Consider the following 27,256-nt stretch of genomic DNA (forward strand, 5'->3'; position numbering starts at 1 on the left):
AAAATACAATAGGTTACACAGAAAGAGAAAGTAAAAAGGATTGGATCTCGAATGAAGTAAAAAGGTTAAGCGATCAAAGGAAAAGCATGAAACTAAAACAGAACTATAACAGAAATGAATATAATAGATTAACCAGAGAAATTAGAAAACTAGTTAAAAGAGACAAGAATAACTGGTTAGAAGAAAAATGCAAAATGGCAGAGAAGCTATCAAAAGAAAATAACCTTCATAGATTATATAAACAAATAGACCAAATTAGTAAGACACAGACAACAAAAATGATAATGATCAAAAACATAGAGGGACAACTAATTGAAAGCAAAACAAAAAGAATGGCCAAATGGAAAGAATACTTTAGATATTTATATAATAAAAACAGCTCCCAGGATATTACTATTCCAGCCACTGAAATGGAAGAAGAAACAAATATCTTTACCAAAGAAATAATAGCACACAGCATAGTAAAACTTAAAACTAGGAAAGCACCTGGTAATGATCAAATACATGCAGAATTCTTAAAAGCAGGAAAGGAACAACTTTTGGAACCATTAAAAACATTATTTGAAAGGATCTACAAAAATGAAGCAGTGCCTACTGATTGGACCAAATCAGTTATAACTACTATATACAAAAAAGGAGATAAAACAGAATGCGATAATTACAAAGGCATTAACCTTCTCAGTATTCCAAGTAAGATTTTTATGAAAGTACTCCAAAAACAAATTAAGTCATATATAGAACTAGCACTAGGAGAAGAACAAGCAGGTTTCAGACCAGGACGAAGCACAACTGATCAACTATTCACCTTAAGACAGCTAATAGAAAAGACACTAGAGTACAACCAAAGTTGCTACATAATTTTCATAGACTTTCGTCAGGCATTTGATTCATTCTGTAGAAGAGAACTATGGAAAACAAGAATTTGGAATTCCCAACAAAACAATAATAATAAAGAATCTGTATGAGAAATCTGAAGGTGCAGTACGAATGGAGGGCACCTTAACCAACTGGTTCCACACAGAGAGCAGAGTAAGATAGGGATGCAATCAGTCACCAGCCCTGTGCAATCTTACACTGGAAGAAGCAACTGGTAAGGCCTTAAATAATGAAGACTCTGGAATCAAAATATATGGGGAAAATGTAACAAATTTGTGGGCAATATTGCATTACTTGCAAACACAGAAGAAAATCTACAACGAATTTCTGATAAAATAAATGAGGAGTGTATAAAATTTGGATTAAACATAAATATAGACAAAACAAAAATTATGCAAATAGGAAAAAGAAGCACCAATCTGAAAATTGAAATTGATAGCAAGAATCTAGAGCAAGTAGAAAACTTCACTAACCTTGGAGGAGTTATTGAGTACAATGGTGAAATTACAAAAGATATAAACAGACGAATCAGTCAAGCATCCCAAACTTTTGGACAACTTAATAAAATATGGAAGTCAAGACATCAAACAAGTAACAAAAGTAAGAATCTATGAAACAATGGTCCTCCCAATACTCCTCTATGGAAGTGAATGCTGGAATCTCAAAAAGGCTGAAGAGAAAAAATTATTAACTACTGAAATGGATTGGCTAAGAAGATTACTTGGAGTATCTCTGCTGGCTAGACTAAGAAACGAAGAGATAAGGAAAGGACTAAAACAAGAAATAACAATAATAGACAAAATCCAAGAAAGAAGACTGCAATGGTTTGACCATTTGACCAGAATGGGAACAGAAAGACTACCATCTAAAGCCCTGAATACAACAATGGAAGGTAAAAGATCAAAGGACGGCCCAGAATTAGATGGATAGACAAAATAAAAGAGGACCCGAAAACCAAATCACAACAAGCGACTTCAAACTGGACAGAATTGTTCGGACTCTCCCGGGATAGACGGAAGTGGAAAGAGTTCATTTGGCCTCATCGTCATCCACATAGATGATGGAAGAGTGAAGAAGAACAGAAAAAGGTACACAAAGATGGATTGATGTACAATCAGGTGTAAACCAAACATACACACTATCTCCACTCTTATTCATCATCTATATGAATTACACTGTGAAAGAAAGTGGCAGTGATACTGATATCAAAATTGGAGAAATTAATCTCAGCTCTTTATGCAGATAATGTTATACTCTTAAAGAAATTCAGTACAAATCTGGGATTCATTAACTAAATTGAAATCAAAATGCGGTAACATATTTGGTATAAAAGTCAGTAATAAAAAGTCAAACCATGAAAACAAGTAAGAACATTGAAAATACCAAAAACATCCTGAATGAAAAACCTATAATTCAAGTAAAACATTCTGGCTATTGAGGCAAAATGTTTACTGAAGATGGCAAATTAAATACAGAAATAGACAACAGAATAAACAAAGCTAGTATTGGGGAAATCAGATGAATAAATTTGTATGGAATGTGAGAGTCGAAATACTAAATCAGCATTGATGACCAGGAGTCAAACCAATTTTAACTTACTGATCTGAGAACTGAGTTAGAAATAAAACAGCTGAATTAAAGCTGAAGAGCACAGATATGAGAGCAAACAAATGGAATGAATGGCAGAATCATATTAAAAATGAAGATATTAGGTAAGATCTTGACATTGTTAGCATTCAGGGAATGTGTGCAGAGTTACAAGAAGTATCTAATATCAAGTATATCTTCAAGATATCAGGAAAGAGGCTTATTCATTTAGATTACCTTAAAAGACTTAGTAATACAGTCAACTTTCTTGAATTAGTGACATTATCCTGTTGAAAATACATATCAGATCATCATCACGAATCATGGGCTCACTGCCCGTTGATGTCTGATGCCTGTTTCACTATCTTCTTCCACCTTTCTTTGTCCAGTGCACAGTGTCGCAGTTTTTGTACACCCATTCCACACCAGTCTTTTATATCGTCTATCCATTCTCTGTATGGTCTACCTCTTCTGTTTAAACCATCCAAAAATACCAAACATAAATGTCTTTATCTTCCGGTCCTCACTCATTCTACAGATGTGTCCAAATAATTGCAGCTTCTGTTTTATAATCTTCTGCATTAGATTCTGTTTTGGTTGTATCTTCTGATAGAGCTATCAGAAGATACTACCCATCCTATTCTTAGAATCTTCCTGTAACAAGTTCTTTCAAATGACAAAATTCTTTTTCTTGATTCCTTATTTATTACCCACGTTTCAGATCCGTACAGTACACCGCTGAAGATGCATGTTTCCAATACTCTTAGTTTTGTTTGCAGACTGATCACTTTACTTTTCCAGATGTTATCCATGGCCTTCAGATTTGTTCTTCCCTTTGCAATCCTGATCTTTATTTCTTTTTTACAGTCCAAGTCATATGTCAGTTTACTTTCCAAATATGTGAATTGTTCTACATTTTCTATATCAGTTCCATCCACTTGTATCTTTTGTTTCATGTTCTTCTCACCAAATACCATTGTCTTTGTTTTTTCAAAGTTCATAACAAGTCTAAATCTCTTCCCTTCCTCATTTAACAGTTTCAGTGTTTTTTGTAGTTCTCTTTCGTCTTCTTCAATAATAACAATGTCATCTGCAAATCTCAGATTGTTAATTCTCATTCCGTGTACAGATATTCCTTTGGCATCTTCTTTCATTTTATCCAATGCTCTTTCTAAATGTGCGATGAAAATGCTTGGTGATATTGGGTCTCCCCGTCTAGTACCTCTGCTTGTTTTAAACCATTTCCCCAAATCATCACCTATTCTAACTGCTGCAACTGCATTCTGGTAAACATCTTTTAATATAGCTATTAGTTTTTTATCAATTCCATAGGATTCCAGAACTGCTAATGTCACTGTCTGGTCAATACTGTCAAATGCTTTCTGAAAGTCAACAAAGCAAGTATATATGTTTTTGTTTTTTCTCCTAGCTTTCTCTGCTATTAACCTCATTGTCAAAATCTGTTGAATTGTAGTTCTATCCTTCCTAAATCCTGCTTGCTCATCTGCAAGGTATGCTTCCAATTGTGTCCTCAATCTTTCTGTCAATATGATCATCATCACTTTACCAAGGTGACTTATCAAGGCAATTGTTCTATAATTTTTACATTCTAGCTTATTTCCTTTCTTGTGTAATGTTACTATTCATAAATGAATGTTATTATTCATTTAGATTACCTTAAAAGACTTAGTAATACAGTAAACTTTCTTGAATTAGTGACATTATCCTGTTGAAAATACATATCAGATGCTTGATGATATATGACAGATAGCAGGAGTGAGATAGAGTCAGAACAAATAAGCTTACTAGTTGCTTGTAAGATGAAAATGTGGAATGATCTTCATCAATAGGAAACAGAAGAAGTGAACTTAATATTTAATGGAACACTCCAGCAGTCTATCTTAAAGATGACTTTTGAAAGCTAAACTGATACTTGACCAGCTGAATCATTAATATATACATACAGGTGGGGAGTTCTGATAAATACATAGAACAAAAATTAATTAGCTTTATGTCTTCTTATATATCCTAAAAGAAAATATATTTGCTGAAAAAAACATTTTTATTCTAGGTGTTTATCAGAACTCCCCCCCCGTGTGCGTGTATATATATATATATACAGGGTGTTCGGGATAAATTTGACAGTTTCGTAAGGAAAAAGAAAATCTTCTTTGTATCTATTAAATTTAATGAATTGACAAAAAAACATTACAGGCAGAGTTAATTACAATACTATCAACAAGATTTACTCAAAATAACCACCATTAGCATCGATCACAGCGTCAATTCTGCTTCGGAACCTCAAACAAGCTGATGCTACAGTCTCCCTGGGAAGGGCCGCAAAAACTGTTTTAATTTTATCCATTAACTGGGCTTTTGTATTACTGGAAGTGCGATTGGTGTCTTTTTCAACTGCGCCCCATACAAAATAATCCATGGGGTTAAGGTCTGGGGAGTTTGGAGGCCAAACAATTGGACTGGTGAAGTCGTAGAAATTTTCAGACAACCATTTTTGACTTTTCCCAGAGGTGTGGCAAGGGGCCGAATCCTGCTGCCATACATACGGCCTACCATTGGCTACCCTTGTTATCCAGGGCTTGACTACAGTTAGCAACTCCACGAACAAAGCCCGAATTCCAATGCCAGGGTTCTTCAACACCTGTTCCTGCAGATTTGCGAGGAATTCTGCTGTACGAACGCAATCAGATCGTCTGCTAGGGATCTTTCTTCTTGCTACATCCTCGTAGTCACCATTGCAAGTCTCTAGTTCATGCCTGATTGTTTTTACTGTATTCAGGGAGCATTGGGCAGCAGTCGTAATATCCTTATTTTGATGGCGGGCACGAATCATCATGATACAAGTTATTCTCTTCCATGATTCAGGTGGGTCCCAGCTATCCATCCTTTCTGACATCTTGTATATGAATGAAGAAGGGTCCAAACTTTTAAATGAAGAGAAGTGTGTGTTAATACATGTAACTTACGGAAAAATATAATTAATTATAAATATGTCAAATTTATCCCGAACACCCTGTATATATATATATATACACACACACACACACACATTTATATAGGGCAAGAGAGTCCAGAGAATAATGCAGTTCAAAGATTTCAGTAAGCGAAGCCCACAATAACCATTATTCAACAGTACTACATTATCCCTTCTTCAACTCATTCACTGATGTAGCAGTCACAACCACATCTGGCAACCCATTCCTCTCATCCATTTCTCGAAGCAAAAAAACTACTTTTTCTCTGGAAATTGTGTAAATATGCATGCAAGGCTATTGTAAAATGTCTTTAGCATTTACATCATAAAATTCTTATAGTAACTTCATGTTTCTATCATATTCTCACATTTCCTGCCATCAACTAAAAGTAACTCCCAAACTGCTAAGGTACAACTACAAACAAAGTTAACTATTTTGGTCTATAGTAGTCGGTGAATTAAAGTTGGTGTGTGTGTGTGTGGAGGGGGGGGTACATTGCTAAGGTGGTTAACTGATCACAGTGGATAACTGCACTGTCAAAGAAAACACTAACTTTAGTTAGTATTTTCTTTAGGAGGCTCTTATGACCAAATCTGGACTACAGGATCTGGTCAACTGGATAATGAAGATATGGGAAGGGTAAAAGATCCAGACATAAGTGACTAATGATAAATAAGGGTATGAAATTGAATTTGTCTAGTCTTCAAAGCTTGAGCCATGGATGATTGAGAGAAGTTTGAGGCATAGATGATAGAATTATACAATTCTGTAAGAAGTACTTATAGATAGTACTTATTGTACTATTTATATCTTACAATATAAATACTGCAGATTATGGCTCATGAAGGGAGAAGAACTTGGGGTCAATTGTAGAAACTGATGAAATATTTAAAGTGGAATGGGAAATCACAGTTTCATACCTATATAATTTCTTTAGCAATGCAATCAGCACAGAGATTTGGATCAGAGGGTTGAAAATAGTAAATAATCAAGAAAATGAACAGATGATGAGCATTGCACTTAGTATTCTTAAAACAGATCACATGAGGAAAAGTGGTTACACAAGTAATACTTCACAAGAAGAAATAATTATCCAACTGTGACCTGATCCATCTAGAACAAAAACTGCTCATACCTTTTTGGTCAGGAGGCAAACATTTTTAGAATGCCCATGAGTTCTTACTTGTCTTTGTGTGTATATATGCATAAATTCTACTAAAAAAACTGACATAAAAGTGAATACCATTTTGTATTCACTTTTATGTCATTTTGTATTTTACAAGGAAGATTTTTATCATTATTTTCTGGTGCATATTCTCAAGAGGTGAGCAGTTAATTTCTTAACTGGTTTCCAATCAATAATTTCTTGCAAACTGGTGTATCATTGATGTCTCAGATTTGGTCAGATTTTATATTCTGATCACCTAAAGCAGTGTTTCTCAACCACAGGTTGAGAAACATGTTATGGAATGTTCAATGTTCATGGAATGAACACTCCATGAACATTCTGCAGCCACAATAATTTAATAAAAAAGGGGTGAAGTGAACAACAATATGGTTTTATTGCTTCTGCTTTCCCTTGCTGTTTTGTCAGATTTGAAGTAAACATGTGTTATCCACATTTCAACCAATTGCTTGTTGTTTATTGATTTTTATTAATGAAGGTTTCCCTCCTTCAACCAAGGCTCAGTATATCTACAGAAGTGTTAAGTGATACTTCGACAAAGATGGTTGCGAGTTAACACCAGTATTTATATATTTAAATATTTTTTGGAAACGTTTTATAATAATGAAAAAGTGGCTTAGAACTAGGACTTTGAAAAGAAGAGCAAATGAAACAGGTGATGCTAACCCTAATTGTGATACACGTGTTGTAATGGCGAGTAAATCTGATACTATTAAATTAGCAGAAACAAGCAGTTCAAAGAAAAAATACAGTAGGAAATATAATAGTTCCTATTTGGAATTCGGGTTTACTTTGTGTGGAGATGAAAGTGAACAGAAATCTCTGTGTGTTTTGTGTCATGAAGTGTTGTCGAACGAGTGCATGAAACTCTGAAGACATTTAGAAACTACAAATTGTCATGTAAAACATAAGCCAATTAAATTCTTTAAGCAACGCTTAGTGACATTAAATCATAGGAAAGATATAGTTTTGGCCATGGGTTCCATTAATAGCAAGGCACTCGAAGCATCCTATCTCTTAAGTTTGCGCATAGTGAAAACAAGGAAACCTCATTCTATTGGGGAAAATTTACTACTTCCAGCTATAAAAGATGTGGTAAAAACGATGTTTGGCAACAAGTTACTAAAAGATGTTGATTTGATTCCTCTTTCAAATGACACTGTTGGTCGCAGAATTAATGATATGGCAGATGACATAGAATCTCAGTTAATCGAAAGAGCTAAGAAGAGCCGTTATTATGCTTTACTTTATACTTTAGATGAGACTACTGATGTTACAAATGATGTGCAGTTAATGTGCTACATAAGATAAGCGCATGATAACAACATTCATGGCAATATTCTGTTTTGTAGAACTTTGTCATCCTGAACAACTGGAGAAGAAATATTTCAAATTCTCAATAACTACATAATATACAAAGGGATCCAGTGTGAAAAAAATGTATAGGCTTGTTCGGATGGAGCTCGTGCCCTTACAGGCAGGAAGAAGCTTCAGTTATGAATTCAGTACATTGTTTCATACATAGGGAAGCGTTGGCCTCCAAAGGAATGCCACCAGAATTTAAAACTGTGCTATACAATGCTGTAAAGTTAGCTAATTTTATTAAGGCAAGGCCATTAAATAACAGGTTATTTTCAGTACTCTGCGATGAAGTGAGCAGAGTACTGAATATATACAACTTTTGCTTCATTCTGAAATTCGCTGGCTTTCCAGGGGTAAAGTACTAACAAGGTTATTTCAATTAAGGCACAAAATTTTATTGTTTGTAAATGAACGTAATTCTGATTTTGCATCACTCCTTGTTGACGAAGCATGGTTATCAACACTACTATCTTTCAGACATTTTTTTGAAATTAAATAAACTGAATCTCTCCCTTCAGAGAAATTCTTCAACAGTTCTTGATGCCTATGATAAAATAAAGGCATCGGGGGGGGGTATGGATTAGTTATGTAAACGACAGACAATTTGCACGTTTTCCAACATTGGAATCCTTCTTAGTGGAAAATGATTCTGAGTTTATAGAAAGAGTTTGTGACCGCCTCAAAACTCTGACAAAGAATTTTGAAACATATTTTCTGAATAACTTTTATAAGAAATGTCTGTTGGTTTGCAATCCATTTCAGGCTTACAGTCACAAGAACGACCTTTTGTTATCAAAAAAGGAACAGTTAATAGAGCTTTCAAGTGACAGTGGGCTTAAAATGCAATTTCGCGATCTTGGTTAGGTTCGATTCTGGATCTCGCCTTCAGTGAGAAGTGAATTTCCCAAATTATCTTAAGCAGCATTGAAAATCGTCATGCAGTTTTCTACAACCTATCTTTGTGAGAAAGGATTTTCATCGCTCCTTCAAATGAAAACAAAATACAGAAATCGTCTTAGTGTGTGTGTGTGTGTGTGTGTGTGTGTGTGTGCCGATTTTCGACTGAAGGTGACCAATATTAAGCCAGATAACCAGCAACTCTGCAAGGGCCGAGTAGCTCAACCACCTCATTAAGTAGTAACATAATTATATCGTTATATATAATCATTATATATATATCATTAAGTAGTAACATAATTATATCATATTATTTATTTGTTTAATAAAAAATAAAACTTTGTTCAATGATGATACACTTTTAATCATTTCCTTCAAATTTAATTATGTTTCCATATGTATTCAAAACATGCTTTTAGATTTATTATGTTACAAATGGCAGTTTTTCTCAAATGTTGGTAATCCCCACATAGGTATTTAAAAATTTAATAAACTTAGTGGTTCGTAGAATTGTTTTAGGCATTTTACTGGTCCTTGGGCTTAGAAAGGTTGAGAAACACTGACCTAAAGCACTACAACAACTGACCTTGGCCTAGTCAGTCTTTTCCATGTTAGTTTCTGTTTTAATATCTTCCATTTTACAATCTGTTAAAGTGACCACACCATATTAAATCAGCTCCACTTATATATTCTTGATTATTAATAATGTCCAGTTACTTGTTGATATTGTTATTTTTAATATGGTTTAACTACTGATCACATATGTTCATTTGCATCATTTTTCTCAGAATTTTCAAATCTGTGGTTTGTAGTATTTGATCAATTATTTTCTTCTAGCAGAAATCTCAAATCCATCATATTAAAATTGGCTTATACATTGTGATATATATTGCTGTCTGTGTCTTATGGAAATTTTCTCACTTCTTTCACATAAATTTATTTAGCTGACATCTAGTAAAGATATAAAAGAGCCAAGGAATTAGACAGTGAATAACTAATGAAAGTAGCAACTATTTCACATAAAAACTAATAAGGACATCATCATTGTGGAACAAGCAAGTAATTCAATTCATCATAGCAATTATTTATTTTGGCAAAAGACTAGAACACTCATAGTGAATGTATTTAAGAGGACAGTGAAATCTATATACAGTAAAGATGAAAAGAGTGCAAACATGTTAGACATAGCGAATAACTAATGAAAGTAGCAAATATTTCATACCAAAACTAACAGAACATCAGTATGGAACAATAAGTAATTCAAAGAAACAGAATACAAAGCAAATACGATTATCTTTATTTCCTTGTATTCTATCAAATAACTAAATGAAAAGATTGCTGTATACAAGAAGTCATAACAATTTAAAAAAATAAATTACATTTACTTAACTTTACTAGCTCATCACACCTCCCAAAAAATCTTGGCTGTCAAATCCTTAATTAACAGAGCACAAAACATTTGCACTTCTCCTTTATCAAAAAGCATTTCTGATTATTAAAACAACAAAAGCTTCTCATTATCAAAACTTAAATCGAATCAAAGGGCTACAACCCTTGTCAAATTCCATAGAAACTTGACTCCTACATTACTACACCAAAAGATACAACAGAACACAAGCTTCCATTCCCATATATTTCTGGCATCTCCTAACCTACAAGAAGAATCTTGAAGAAGTTTATTTGTAGTAGACATGTTATCCTATCAACAAAATTTCTCCATTTCTACTATCTACAAAAGATAAACTTTTGCCTCTGTCTCTAGCTGGTGTTTATCAAATATCTTGTGAATCCAACAGAAAGTTATTTAAATATTTAAAAAAAAGAAGAAGAAGAATTAATGAACATCAACACTACTTTGAATATCTTAAACCACAAAAATCTGGTCCTGCACAACATAACAATGATACCAGACACAGTATCCTTTGGAATAAGGTTTGCTTGCTCCATAAAGCTGTTTGAAATAAGAATATCAAAGAAAGTTCTAAAGCTCTTTTAGAGTGGTCTAATTTGCACTGGAATGATTACATCCCAAAAGTCAGGGAAATTCTCATCCTATTTAAATATCAAAAAAAAAAAAAAAAAAAAAAAAAAAAAAAAAAAAAAAAAAAAAAAAAAAAAAAAATTTGTTTAATTTTTATTTTTTATGATTGATAGAATGTGTTTCACAATGTTTCCTGATTAGCAGATTGCTACGATTATTCTGTTATCTCTTTGAATTGTTTGTTTGTTCATTACAAAATATCTTTGCTACTTTCGATAGTTATTTAAATGTGTAATGTTTTTGCTCTCATAATCAAAATGTCCAGGTTCCATTAAAAATTAGTAACATCATAAGTTTAATATCTCCTGTTTGAATATTAAGTTTAATACCACTGATTTTAATAATCTGGTCTGCATGGGTTACAAATAACAGTATAGTATACAACCCCACCTTATACCTAATTTAATGACAAAAATCTTCCTATGAATAATTCAATTCTAACAGCTAATGTCTAAGCCATGTATTGCTCATTATAAAGTTTCACACGTAATATACAGATTAATTTTAAATATTTGCTATATTGCCATATTATCATTGCCATATCATATGACTTTTCAAGATTAACAAACTAATTATCTAATTGTTCTGGGAAATCAATTTGCTGGTTTGATAACTAAGGATATGGTTAAATGAACATAGTTATGTGGTGCTACACTAGAACACAAGCTAATCCATTCTAGAATTACTTAAATGGGGTTTTGTTATTTGAATCTAAACTTTGTTTTTTCTTTTTTTATAATTATCCCCCACATCAGAGGTAGAAAGAACAGATAGCACTTCAGTGCTGTGTATGGGACAGGTGAGAAATGAGACAAAAGACATCTATTGACATTTTTCTTGAAGAGGAGGAGGTTGTGACTGTTGGGAAACACCTCATCAGGAAAGCTGTCCCAAAAGACAGAAGTAGATGGAAGAAATGACAGCTTCCTATTCCCTGGTGCAGTGACCCTGAAGGTATCTGTAGAAGAGATACACAGCTGAAACATGGTGTCTGTGAGACAGAGGTTGAAATGAATCTGTGAGAGATGGTTCATCTGAGCTGAGTTGCTCTCCTCCGGGTATCATCAAGAATTTTTTGGGAAGTTTTAGGTGAACCACTCCAAACATATGAATAGCATTCTAAGAATGGATAGATATAAAATTTATATACACTATGCAGCTGTGTAGTTAAAATAGAACATCTTGAGTGGAAAAGAATGCCAAGTTTTTTAGGCTGAGGAAGTTACTGATGTGATATGTTTATGTCATGAGAGATAAATGTCAGTCCAGAGAAAGTGCTCTGATCCTCTTTTGCAATTTGTGTATTACTGAGTGCAAGTGAGGCCTATTTTGCAAGAGAAATGGTAAGACTGTTTTGGTGATAATGAAGGTAAACCAGGTTATCCTTGCCTCACTGAAGGATGGTATGGAGGTTTGTGTTTAAGATACTGATTTTAGATATTGAAGCTTTGGATATCTGGGCACTACATGGTTTGTCAAAAAAAAATGAACAGTGTGCCATCATCAGCAAAGCTGAGGATAGGATTAGTGGTGATTGATAGTAGGCTGTTTATGTTTAGGAGAAAAGGGATGGGCATAGAATGACAGAATTGCCATCATCTCAGTCGCCTTCTAACAAAAGTAATCAACAATCAACTTCTCCACTACTTGGAGGCTCACTAGTCCATCAGTGACCACCAGTATGGATTCTGCTAATCTAGATCAACAGATGATTTCTTATCCTACATTACTAACCATAGGATACATGCTGCTATGGAAAGGTTCAGAGAAATGTGTTGTTGCATTTCCTGTGCCTTTGATTGTTCTTGGTATTAAAGCATGCTAAATAAATTGCCTTCTTCTGGTCCACCTGAGGCACTCCTGCACTGGTGGTGAAACTCAAAAAGGGAGTGCCATCTGCTATTACTTGCAGTAAATGACCAGAGAAATCTGGCTATCCAGTTACATAGAGTAGCAGGTACACCAAAAAAGGCAATTTATTTAGCATGCCTCAATGCCAAACCAATCAAAAGCACTAGAAATATCATGTGCAACAGCATATTTCTCCAAACCTTTCATAAGCATGTGTCCTATTGGTCGGTGATGTAGAATAAGAGGTTCGCCATGGATCTAGATTAACAGAATCCATACTAGTAGTCACTAATTAACTGGTAAGTAAATCAGCAACTTCACTACCTGGAGAGGTTGACTGGGCTGATTACTTCTCCATTAGTTTGGAGAAGACTGAGATTATGGCAATTGGTAGGTACTTACTTACCTTTTTAGTCCAGGTTGGATATATGCCTGCTTCCATGCCCTTAGCTGAATAAATGAGATTGTAGAGATGATAAAGAGGTGTTAGCTCTAGAACACAATGTTTGAGTATAGCTGAAAGATGCCATTGGGACAAGAAGATTTTTAGTACCCACTCTGCTCAGTATTCTTCTGATGTTTTTTTGCTGAAAAACCACAGGAGGCATATGGTTCTCAATTGATATTACGGTAAGTGGAAATTTGACTTGGTCATCAATGATGGAGATGGAGGGAAAAAATGATGGTAGGAAGTCAGTCTTTAGATGTTGTAGTAGTGATGATATCTGGATGGTGGTGGGGGGGGGGGGGGGAGGTGAAAGTGCAAATGACCAGAAACTGCATCTGATGGATGGTGCAATGGACTACAATGTACAGATTCCATTTTGACAGGAGGTGAGTTTTCTGCTACTGGCCTTCATGAAGTCAGATTTAGATTTGTTAATGGTTGTTTTGCATTTATTGCATGCTTCAGCATAGGCCAAGTATGAAGATATGTGGTTCTTGTTATAAACTACTAGTATTAAGCTGAATTTTTCCGGTTGAGCTGCTTTGGTACATCTTGTAATGAACCAGGATCAGAGAGTGGATGAGATTTTGCGATAAATGGGATTTAAGGGCCTTCATGCCACTGAAGATAACTTCATCCACTCACTTAAATCAGATGGGGGTTAGAAGTAACACACAGACCATTGAAAGGAAGAACAGAAATTCCAGAGGTCATCCTACTTGGTCCTTATATGCCAAAGGAAATAAGGCTGAAAGTTGATGGAGGAAGGGCTTTCGGCATTAGAGGAAACTTGCACATGATTATGATCTGAGTTACCAAGTGAAGAGGTAACCTCTATGGTGTATCTAGAAGGAGAAGTGATTTTAAAAAAAAAAAGAGACCAAAGGTATTGGAAAAGTGTTATCTGGAATTCAAGTAAGTAGTTATATGGTTTTCATCATATAATCATCAGGTTCCCTGGCGTTGTTTTCGCCAGGGAACCAGGGCGAACAGCGAAAAGTCAGCTACTGGAACAAATCTGAAAACAAACCCCAACTCAACATCACCAGAGTTAAAGATTGGTACTATCAATATAAGAAGCCTGAATGGCAAAGAAATGGAGCTAGCTGAGGAATTAGATAAGTACCAGATCGACATAATAGGGGTGACTGAAACAAAAAAGACCAAAACTGGTGAGATCTTTCTGAGCAATAAATACAAAATGTTATATTCAGGCAATGACAATCAAGGAAAAGAAGGAGTAGCCATAGTATTCAACACAAAATACGAGGCTAATCTTCTTGAATGGCAGTCAGTCTCAAGTAGAGTAATGTGGGCAAATATGAGAATGGGGAACTGGACAATGAGACTTATTTGTGCCTATGGTCCCACAGAAGGTTCTACTAACGTAGAAGTGGAGGAATTTTTTGAGGCTTTAGAAAAAGCCACTGACACAATGAAAAAGGAAAAGTTGGTCCTTGTTGGGGATCTAAATGGTAGAGTAGGAAATGATTGTGAGACATACAAAAATATTTTGGGAAAATTTGGACAAAAGAGCAAAGCTAATAATAATGGCAAATATCTGTTGGATTTCTGCTCAGGACATGGACTGGTTATTGCTAACACCATGTTCCAACATGGGGATGTGCACAAGTTCACATGGAGAGAAGAAGCAAGGAATAAGAAAAGTCTCATTGACTATGTTATTGTTGATAGTGATGTTTTCTCCCTGGTGCAGGACACCAGAGTGTACAGAGGATTTGAAATTGGAAGTGATCACTATTTAGTCTTGAGCAGGATAAAATTGAATTTCATATTGAAAAGAATAACATGTAAGAAAGTTTTAAAGCGAATAAAAGTTGAGCAGCTCTCAGATGTAAACTGTAGACTAAAATACAGAAATATTATTGAAAAGAAAATGAAAGAGTTTGAGAACAGGAATCAAACCTTGGAGAGTCAGTGGCAAACTCTGAAGGAAACATTGATTGATTCTGCCAGAGAGGAATGTGGTGAGGTTGTGTGCAAGGATAAAAAAATCAGAACTCCCTGGTGGACACAGGAAGTTAAAGAGGCAGTGAAGGAAAAGAAGAAAGCATATCAAAAGTTCCTGGCAAATAGGTCAGCTTTTACTCTTACAGAATACAGAGACAAATGTAAGAAAGCTAAACAGTGTGTAAAACTAGCTAAACAAAAGTCATGGGAGGACTTTGGCAAGAATATAGAAAATAAATATCAAGAAGGTGGCAAAATATTCTGGAGGTTGTTGAAGAAGCTTAGGAATGGAGGAAAGAGTGCTGTAAAAGGAATTAGAGATGATAAAGGTGAAATGAAAACAGGAGAAAAAGATATCCTTGAAGTATGGAGTAATTACTTTGAAAAACTGCTAAATGAAACAAGCAGTGATGACAGCACAGTGATAAAAAACACTGACCAGGCATGCAGTCAGGAATACATATCCATACTTGAAGTAGAAAAAGCCATCAAAGGCTTGAAATGTGGAAAGGCAGCAGGAGTAGATGATATTCGACCAGAAATGCTAAAGTATGGTGGTATAAGAGTCTTACAGTGGCTGCACTGCATAGTTCAGAAAGCCTGGACGGAGGGACGAATTCCCAATGATTGGAGTAGAGCTCTCGTAGTACCCATATATAAAAAGGGAAATAAAACTGAATGTGAGAATTACAGAGGTATTTCCCTACTTAGTGTTCCTGGTAAGATCTATGCAAGTATACTTGAGAAACGGTTGAGAAGAATTGTGGAAGAAAAGCTTGGTGAAGAACAAGCTGGATTCAGGGCAAATAGAGGCTGTCAGGATCAGATCTTCATTTTACGACAAATAGTCGAGAAAGCATGGGAATATAACAAAGATCTGTATTTAAGTTTTGTCGATTTGGAAAAGACATATGATAAGGTGCCAAGAGAGAAGCTATTCAATACGCTGCAGTTATATGGTGTCAATGGGGCATTATATCAAGCAATACTTAGTCTTTATTTGAGTTGTGAGTCAGCAGTTAGAATTGAAGGAAGTACAGGAAGATGGTTTAATGTTAAATCTGGTGTGAGACAAGGATGTACATTATCCCCTCTATTATTCATTATCTATATGGATCACATTATGAAGGAAAGTGGTATTAAACCTGATATCAAAATTGGAGATGTTAATGTCAGCTCTTTGCTTTATGCGGATGATGTTATACTTCTAAATAAATCCGCTACAAGTCTGCAAGATTCTCTGACTAAATTCAATTGCTGTTGTAATAGATATGGTATGAAGGTCAGCAATAAAAAGACAAAGACAATGAAAATAGGCAGAATCATTGAAAATGTCAACTGTGTTGTGAATGGAGAACCTGTGGAACAAGTAAACCATTTCAGCTACTTAGGCACAATTTTTACTGAAGATGGTAAACTAAATATAGAAATAGACAACAGAATCAGCAAAGCTGGTATCGTGGGAAGTCAATTGAATAAATTCATATGGAATAAGAAAGAAATTAGTCGGAACACTAAATTAGCTGTATACAAGACTGTGTTCAAACCAATTTTAACTTATGGATCTGAGAGCTGGGTCAGAAGTAAAACACTTGACCAAAGACTAGAGACCGCAGATATGAGAGTCCTGAGAAAGATTAGAGGCGTGAACAGATGGCATCAATGGCAATATCATATTAAAAATGAGGATATTAGAAAAGAACTTGACATTGTCAGCATCCAGGAATGCGTTAGCAGAGCTAATCTCAGATGGTATGGTCACTTAAATAGAATGGGAGAGGAAAGATTAGCAAAACAAGTGTTCTCTGCCAGGTTGGCAGGAAAACGACCCAGAGGAAGACCAAGATATAGGTGGATTGATACGGTACAAAGTGCCTTAGATGATAGAAATATAAGATCTGATAATGTTGGAGTCTTGACAAGTAACAGACTAATTTGGAGGAAAATTGTAGATAGGAAGTTAGTAATGATGTAATTTTTTCATGTAGTACTGTCATATCCTGTACACCCCTTGAGGGTACATGGCAGGAATTTGATGATGATGATGATGATGATGATGATGGTTTTCATCAGGTTATTGCTTATAGCAAAAACTTCTGCATCACTTCATTAGAGAAGAAGACATGGTGAAGTAACACTCAGACCATTAAAAGGAAAAACAGAAATTCCAGAGGTCATCCCACTTGGTACTTATGTGCCAAAGGAAATGAGGCTAGAAGTTGATGGAGGATGGGAATTCAACATTAGAGGAAACTTGCACATGATTATGATCTGAGTTACCAAGTGAAGAGGTAACCTCTATGGTGTATCTAGAAGGAGAATTGATTTAAAAAAAAAAAAAAAAAAGACCAAAAGGTATTGGAAAAGTGTTATCTGGAATTCAGGTAGATAGATATATGGTTTTCATCAGGTTATTGCTTATAGCAAAAACTTCTGCATCACTTCATTAGAGAAGTGATGTCGGCCACTGCTGGCAATAACCTGACAAAAGTGGATAATTATTTTCTTGCAATTTTTATCATTATATCATCAGTTTAAAATCTCAAAAATATATATTTATTATAGGATAATTATAATGACTCAAATAAAAGGTGACACAAACAGCAAAAACATACCTTTGGCTTAGAATAGTCAGGTGGACGTACATTATATTTTTGAAAATTCTGTTCTGCTATATCCTGAAGAAATGTTTTTTCATACATTACTGGTTTTCCTCCTGACAACAAGTAATGATCATGTTAAACTATGAAACAATTCTTAATGCAGGTGAGAATGCTATTATACACATGACAGAAAGAAAAAATGAATAAGCTAAAAAAAAAAATTAATGCATAGCTAACATAAATAAACTATACACAGAATTAATTCAATTTACTGAACCAAAGAGAGAGAGAGAGAGAGAGAGGAGATAAATTACTGTATTATGTCTGTTCTTAATATGAGAAAATATCCCGAAGGTACTTAATGATATATATATTTTTTAACTTTTCATCACTAAAAAATAAAAAATATATATATCCTATACAAAGAGTAAAGACATGGCCGTTATATGAGAAATACATTAAGATCTGGAATATCAGTCATAATTTGAAATGAATTTGCACAGTTTTATATTTTCTCAGGATCTTTGTTTGCTGAGCTTCTCAAAAATATCATACTGATGTTTTTAAGAAGTCCTCGAAGCCCTATAGAACCTTAACATACTCTGATTTTCCCCCTTAAAAATGAGCCTCAGAATTACCAAGAATCAGCTTGGTAATTATCTTCCTGGCCAGCATTAACAATGTTTTCCTCACCAACTGGCTGAGTGACATCATAGAATACAACAGTTATGTAGATGATATTCTCATTATTAGTATTCCAAATGAAATCAGACTATTCCAAGAAAATATTTAATAATTTGACTTCCTCTGAAAAGATAAAAGTGGATGAGTTTAAAAACCCTTCTCACAAGAGATTCTCATAAAGCATGTTGCTGCAAATCAAGATACATTTGCAGAGCAAGTTTCTATGTAATATGTGAAATTATATGTTCAGGTCACACATTCGATAAAGATTTTAACGAAAAAAACAATTATTCTTTTGTCATCATCATCAAATTCCTGCCATGTACCCTGAAGGGGTGTACAGGATATGACAGTACTACATGAAAAAATTACATCATTACTAACTTCCTATCTACAATTTTCCTCCAAATCAGTCTGTTACCTCTCAAGAGTCCAACATTATCAGATTTTATATTTCTATCGTCTAAGGCACTTTGTACCGTATCAATCCACCTATATCTTGGTCTTCCTCTGGGTCGTTTTCCTGCCAACCTGGCAGAGAACACTTGTTTTGCTAATCTTTCCTCTCCCATTCTATTTAAGTGACCATACCACCTGAGATTACCTCTGCTAACGCATTCCTGGATGCTGACAATGTCAAGTTCTTTCCTAATATCCTCATTTTTAATATGATATTGCCATTGATGCCATCTGTTCACGCCTATAATCTTTCAAAGGACTCTCATATCTGCAGTCTCTAGTCTTTGGTCAAGTGTTTTACTTCTGACCCAGCTCTCAGATCCATAAGTTAAAACTGGTTTGAACACTGTCTTGTAAACAGCTAATTTAGTGTTTTGACTAATTTCTCTCTTATTCCATATAAATTTATTCAATTAACTTCTCACCATACCAGCTTTGCTGATTCTGTTGTCTATTTCTATATTTAATTTACCATCTTCAGTAAAAATCGTGCCTAAGTAGCTGAAATGTTTTACTTGTTCCACAGGTTCTCCATTCACAATACAGTTGACATTTTCAATGATTCTGCCTATTTTCATTGTCTTTGTCTTTTTATTGCTGACCTTCATACCAAGTCTATTACAACAGCTATTCAATTTAGTCAGAGAATCTTGCAGACTTGTAGTGGATTTATTTAGAAGTATAACATCATCCGCATAAAGCAAAGAGCTGACATTAACATCTCCAATTTTGATATCAGGTTTAATACCACATTCCTTCATAATGTGATCCATATAGATAATGAATAACAGAGGGGATAATGTACATCCTTGTCTCACACCAGATTTAACATTAAACCATCTTCCTGTACTTCCTTCAATTCTAACTGCTGACTTACAACTCAAATAAAGACTAAGTATTGCTTGATATAATGCCCCATTGACACCATATAACTGCAGCGTATTGAATAGCTTCTCTATTGGCACCTTGTCATATGCCTTTTCCAAATCGACAAAACTTAAATACAGATCTTTGTTGTATTCCCATGCTTTCTCAACTATTTGTCGTAAAGTGAAGATCTGATCCTGACAGCCTCTATTTGGCCTGAATCCAGCTTGTTCTTCATCAAGCTTTTCTTCCACAATTCTTCTCAACCGTATACTTGCATAGATCTTGCCAGGAACACTCAGTAGGGAAATACCTCTGTAATTCTCACATTCAGTTTTATTTCCCTTTTTATATATGGGTACTATGAGAGCTCTACTCCAATCATTGGGAATTCGTCCCTCTGTCCAGGCTTTCTGAACTATGCAATACAGCCACTGTAAGACTTTTATACCACCATACTTCAGCATTTCTGCTCGAATATCATCTACTCCTGCTGCCTTTCCACATTTCAAGCATTTGATGGCTTTTTCTACTACAAGTATAGATATGTATTCCTGACTGCATGCCTGGTCAGTGTTTTTTTTTTATCACTGTGTTGTCATCACTGCTTGTTTCATTTAGCAGTTTTTCAAAGTAAGTACTCCATACTTCAAGGATATCTTTTTCTCCTGTTTGTTTTCATGTCACCTTTATCATCTCTAACTCCTTTTACAGCACTCTTTCCTCCATTCCTAAGCTTCTTCAACAACCTCCAGAATATTTTGCCACTTCTTGATATTTATTTTCTATATTCTTGCCAAAGTCTACCCATGACTTTTGTTTAGCGAGTTTTACACACCGTTTAGCTTTCTTACATTTGTCTCTGTATTCTGTAAGACTAAAAGCTGACTTATTCTTTTGTTAGGGGTGAAATACTAATGGCATTAAATGAATTGAGTTCAGTGAGGGTAGAGAGCTATGATGATGGCAATATTAGTAAAAATTTTCAATAAGCAACAAGACTGAAGCTATACAGTGCAAGTGGGGTCTAACAAGATCAATACAGGATGAGCATTGTGACCTATTGGATCGGTTGCTGGTGACAATGAAATGTACCACCAAATAAACCTGTTAAATACTAAATATTTAATCATAATGAGAGACTAATTACACAAATATTGATTGGAAAGCAGTGAAATCTCATGAGAAGAATGAAGACAAATTTACTGAGTTGTTGACAGAAGGAACCCGAGATTAAAGAGTATCAGACATGATTATAGTGTATGTGGAAGGTGGGGGGGGGCTGTTCTGCATTCATTTGGTGACAGTGTTCATGAGGTACTGACTGCATGAATGTTCCATTCAGAAAAGGTCACATGCTGAAATACAAAGCAAGATCCGACTGAGTAGGACCTTCTCAGTATGACCAACTGAGAAGAATACTAGGTTCTGTAACATAATACTGGTTGTCAGATGAGGATACTGACACTGCATGAGAAGTAAAAAAATGCATCAACGATGAAATATCAGAATATCGCTCTAGTTTTTTTTAATTTAGCCAGCTAACGCCTTTTTATTCCCGTATATAGGGAGTAAGCGAGGCTATTTAGCCCTATCTAACTTTTGAAGACTGAGTGGGTAGTTCAATCTCCACTGGTACCAAATCAGAGATAGCTGACCCAAGGCTATCACTAATTAACAGGCATGCAGTGAAGAGAGAGACGGCTCAACAAGTGCCTCCATCTTGTGGTCTCTAACACTTGTATTTAATGTCTGAAATCTACGGTCTATTTTCTTGAGTTTACGGGACGAAAAAACCCGCCTGCCCATGCCAGAGATCGACTAACTCGGGAACCGGTCGAAAAAAGGCTTAGAAAAATTTCTTCTAGTCGCCGACTAGATTCGAAACCAAGAAGTCTTCCTTCGTGCAGTTAAGCGCCGTGGTGCGCAAATGCCACATCCACTGAACTATACAGGATCTGCTCTAGACTTTGAAGAATAAATAGGGTAGAAGGGCAGAATGAATGTGCAATCTTATTAATTAGAGATTTAGAAAAAGATGACGATAAAGCAATATTGTGTGCATAAAGATGATGTCAGTTATGAAAATTATAAGCAGCAAACTAGGAGAATTATAACTATTACATGGAAAGTTAACCATGGGCATGAAAGAAACTGGCTCAGTAAACTAAAGACAATCCGAAAGAATTCTATTGCAAGAAAAATAAAGTGAATCAAGGAATAATTGCTGAATATGGATGGCATGTGGATGTTGGATACAGAAGAGATAATTCAACTAATGATTGCCCATTTTGCAAGACACTATCAACTGGAATATGCAACACAGAGCTCAATGCTAGATTGGTTGAAGAAACTCAGATGTATGAGGTATAAATACATCTGCTGAATAAACTGAATAAGAACTTGGCAATAGAAGCTGATGGGATATCAGTGTGGATGATAAAACAGTGTCAAGCTGAACTGGTTTTGCCTTTGACCTGGCTATATAATTTGAGTCTCAGCACAGAAAGATTCCAGAGGAGGGTGTCTATGCCCTATCAGTATCTCTGAAATGGTCGTGAGGATTTTGGAATATTGCTAAGAGTTTGCATACAGAAATAGGTTGACAAATACTCTGCACATTATATTGCACAGTATGAGTTTACTAGGAGAAGGGCATGTTACTAATTTGCTCACATTTTTGTTACAAATGAGTTAGACAAAGGATATACAATGATATACCTTTGCATTTTGCTAAGGCTGTTGACAGGATACAGCACAGGCAAGTGTTACATAAAATGGAGAATATGGGATTGGATTATAAAATATTATCATGGATATGAGGATGACTGATTGAAAGATATCCAAAAGTGGATTATTATTATTATTCACTGATAACTTACAAATTTATGCTCTTATTGTTCTCCTGTCTTTGTTCTTGTAAATCTTTTTCTGCTTTTTCCAACTCCTTGGTCGATTTTAAAATAATGCCTCTTAATCTTGAAAATCTTCAGCTAATTAAAGAAATAAGGGTGGATACAAGTTGTGTGTGTGAGAGAGAGAGAGCACACACAACGGAAATGAGTGTGAATGAACAAAAAATGCAGAATCTAGATTCTAGATTCTCAGGCAACAAGCATTGGTTAATGCAACTTCACCAAAAATTATAGGCATTAGTGAGACTCAGCTAACACCAGATGACATAGTTACAGGGATAGAATATGATGGGTTTAGCCTTTTCAGGGAGGATAGGGTACGCAGGACAGGGATGGAGTACTGTTGATGACAGCAGATGAACTGCAGACAACAAGTGGGAGTTAGTTCAGCAAATGGTAGTTCTTTTGAGGCAATCCCATGTGAGATTGAGGGTAAAAGGATCAGGGTTTCAGAAATGGAACTTAAATCTTCCAGTCACAAAAAAAGTTTTACCTACCCAAGGTATCAATCAGTCTACATAGTATAAATATTGTTATAGGCATTGTTTTAAAAAAACTAAATGTTATGATGACAAAAGAAAGTCACATATTCTTTAATTTCAGCTTACTATATGTCAAACATACAAGGGTGGTCTGAAAATTTCTCGGCCTAAGAATGTAAAACGAATTTATAATTTCAATTTTTTTTTTTTCGACAACTGCTGGAATGAATAGACTAATACATTCATTCCAGCAATGCTCCAGAGCCATAATCCTGTCCCTGCAGTGATTTTCAGTAAGATCTGCAAAATACCCCTCTACAGCTGAAATCACCTCTTGATTCGAAGAAAAACACTGACCAACAAGGAAGAGTTTTAGTTTTGGGAAGAGATAGAAGTCAGAGGGAAACAAATCTGGCTAATAGGGTGGATGTTCCAACAATTCATAGTGCAGATCTCTTAATTTTCCCATTGCCACAACACCTTTGTGGGCAGGTGCATTGTCCTGATGAAAGATGATTTTTTTCTTCTGCAAAACGGTTTTTTTTTTATTTTTTATCAAAAATTTTTTCGTCTAGTCTGGTTAAAAGATCAGAATAATATTCCACAGTTATTGTATTACCCTTTTCAAGATAAATAATAAATAAAATGCCTTTAGCATCCCAAAACACTGATGGCATGACCATTCCTGCTGATGGAACAGACTTTTGTCTTCTTTAGTGCTGAACAACTGGCTTCTATCCACTATTTTGACTGCTGTTTTGATTCTGGTGTGTAATGGTGAATCCAAGTCTCATCCATAGTAATAAATCAATGGACAAAATCAGTTTTATTCTTGTTAAAATGCTCCAAGCACTGTTCAGAGATTTTCATGCGAGTACGTTTTTTTTTTTTTTTATCAGCTGTGAGCAAGCATGGCACCCATCTTGCACAAAGCTTTTCATTTGCAATTCTTCATGCAAAATATATCATACACGTTCTTTTGAAATGCCTATAGTCTCAGCAATTTCATGCATTTTGACTTGCCGATCATCCAGTACCAGTAAGGCTGGTATGGCCACGTTTAAACTCGGCAGCACATTTCTTAATTGTTGAAAACAGAGGAGAAGAGTGCCAATAAACATTTATGAACTTTGAATGAATTTCTTAAAACCTTCTTTTACAAAGAATTTTATAACCGCACGATACTCAATTTTATCCACTTCAAGAAAATACAGATAACACTTTTGCTTCAGACAGGTGTATAAAACCGGATCTGGAAAAGTCGCCCCCAGCATTTTGCCCCCTGTAGATAATGAGTAAGCTACAAAAATGTAAATTATACACCTAATTTTTTAATAATTCTAATTTATTTTGTTTTAATAGAATAAATGCACATTATTACTGTTTAAAACTCGAAGTTGTATGCAATGCCTCTAAGGTAATCAATTACATTATGATTTTGAAAATCTTGGACTATTGTTTTGATTCTAGCAGAAATTGCAGCATACTTCTTGTTTCTTTGATTGCCTGAATTACCGGCAATTAGTTGTGTAATTTCGAAATTGTGCAGCCCTTGTTTCTTTAAAGAATTGATGAATCGGTAAATATTTGTACCTTTCGCCAAACGCTTTGGGAAAGATGAAAAAAGCAACCGGTATTTACAATACTAGGAAATTCTTGTTGGAAGGCTTGCATGGCACTTTGTTTGAAATCTGTCATAAGTTGCTGGGGTTGGAGACTAGGTTGTTGATTTTTAACTTCTTGAAGCAACTTGACACATGTGGCACGAGTTTTGTTTGGCAGAAGCGCATAGACCACTGGAATAACTGCATTGAATTGAACCACATGAATTGTATAAAGCTGCTGGAAATGCGTGTGTACTGTGCTAAAAGTTGCATCAGAAAAAGTGCTAATAACTGAAGCTTGTTACCAGTGGAAAAAATAAGCATGCGACATGGGAGCAGTTCGTCCTGAGAATCATACATCAAAAACTGTTGTACATTGCCATCGATAATAATTTCTTGATAATTTTGTGGAATTACTAGGTCATGGAGATTGCTTGGTAAAGCAGGAGTACCATTGTTGCATTGAACATGACGAATGGTTCGTTTAAGTGAATCCTTTTTAGGAAGTAAAGCCGTGTCATTGGCATGAGCCTCTGCAATTACTGATGCAACAATTTGTTGTGCGGGTTCGTTCATGGTTGTTGCATGTTGCCGTATTTGACCAATTAATTGCAATGCTTCCGACCTTTCAGCTTGAGCTGCATGGTTATGTTTAGTTATGACTTTCACAACTGGGCCTTCCAAACCCTCTGTCCAAACACGTCCTTTGCAGGTGGAACGTTTTTCACAAAACCAGATTCCATGTTATTCGTCTACAGTTCTCTTTGAAAATACGTAAATGTGGTTGTCATCATCTACCAATTTTCTTTTGCCTCTTATTGACGGAACACTTTTTGCCATTGTATACACAGGATTAATCAATCAAGATGCAAAAATAATATGTAGATATTGCACTGCCTGCGACGCTCAGCTTGTTCACACGATGCACCGCCGATAATGAGGCGGCGAAAACAGCAAATGTGTGCTCTCCACTGTTCCCTCCCCGCCCCCACGTCTGTCACTAACCACGTGACTATCGCCATCGTAGTCAAGTATGTATTCTTTCCATTGTGAAAGGATTACCAGTTCCAGTTAATACTTTCACAATCGAAAGAGAACCCTGAAGACATATAAAAGGGGAGAAATTAGTTTAAAAGCTACATGACAATTTGTACACGAATGTAATTTTAAAAATTTGTTCGGAAAAGTTAGAGTTATCAGAAGTTCAGTTCGAGTAATCGAGAGAGTTCAACATCGAATCCCCACTAAAGGGGCTGGGACTTCATTAAAAATTCGAGTTATTGAGAGGTGACTGTACTGTATTTATATTTTTGTAACCTACTCATTATCTACAGGAGGAGAAATGTGTCAGGGTCGAAACTTTTCCGTAAACCATATAAAACAAACTACTTGATAGAATGACTTGCAATTTCACATGGATGCTTATGACTGATGTACTGTTGTGTCTCCGTTCTTCATACATTTGTTTATCTTGATGTTTAATCTTAGAGTTATCTAAGTTTAATCTTGTTCTTATACAATAATTAACTTTTATTAAAGCTTACACACATTAAACCCTTGTGTAGTCTCCGAACTTATATTAGGCCCAATCACAATCTATTAAGTAGTGCACGTGGTTCAGAACGATAAGGATTGCCATGGGGGGGGGGATGCCAATTCCTTTGTTCTTAACTAGAGTTATTCCTTTTTTTCAAGAAAATTTGTATTATCCTGCACCACTCTGGGTTCTAGACAATTGGACATAGCAGTGTCAAGAATTCAACTCTCAGCTTAGAACACTACAGTAATGATTCTAATTATATCCCTAAATTTCTCAATTTACTATTTCAATTAAACCTTACTTTGCATTGCAGTCATAGCCTATTTTATATTAATTACCTACCTGCCCTGGTTCACTTATGTTCACGCAACACAATGGTTTAACTTAACAAAGAAGAACATTTAATGGTCAAATTCAAGAATTACACTGTTAAGAACTTTTCCTAGCATGATTTAACTATACAAAAGATTGAGAATTCTAAGCCTTAATATACTAATTCTTCCATAGTACGCATGGGATTAAATTAAAGCTAATAACTCTTTTACATCACACAGCTTATGACATATTTCTTCCCTTAATGGAACTTATACATGTCAAGACAAAATATATCAATACTAATATCACACATAGGCCTTCTAAAAGCAACTAAAAGTCTTTCTAATTCCGAATATATAAAATCTAAAATTCTTTCAATGATAAGGCATCAGCTTAGAGACTTCTTTACAGCAATATGAGTTCTTCTAGTACAATTACACAAATTAACACAAGTCTCTCTTACCAGGGTCTGAAATAATGCTTGGCCTATTTCACATGCTTCCAGGTTACACTTTCCTTTGTCTTGTTCTAACTCCCATTTCGTGTCATCTACTTGAACTGGCAATGGTCTTGGG

At 35.2% G+C, this 27,256-nt stretch overlaps 1 protein-coding gene across 1 annotated transcript in view; it reads right to left on the reverse strand.

Moving 5' to 3' along the window:
- LOC150108527 (VWFA and cache domain-containing protein 1-like) overlaps nucleotides 1-27,256 on the reverse strand; it is a 420,515-nt gene that overhangs the window by 238,065 nt on the left and 155,194 nt on the right. The window contains exon 10 of the mRNA XM_090415949.1: nucleotides 17,828-17,928. Coding sequence (XP_090272075.1) covers nucleotides 17,828-17,928 — 101 coding nt within the window. The remainder of the gene's footprint in view (nucleotides 1-17,827; nucleotides 17,929-27,256) is intronic.

The sequence above is a fragment of the Typopeltis vanoorti genome, chromosome 3, assembly GCF_054136105.1.
Source record: "Typopeltis vanoorti isolate ZY-2024b chromosome 3, IOZ_Tvanoo_1.0, whole genome shotgun sequence".
In the NCBI taxonomy this organism is placed as follows: domain Eukaryota; kingdom Metazoa; phylum Arthropoda; class Arachnida; order Uropygi; family Thelyphonidae; genus Typopeltis; species Typopeltis vanoorti.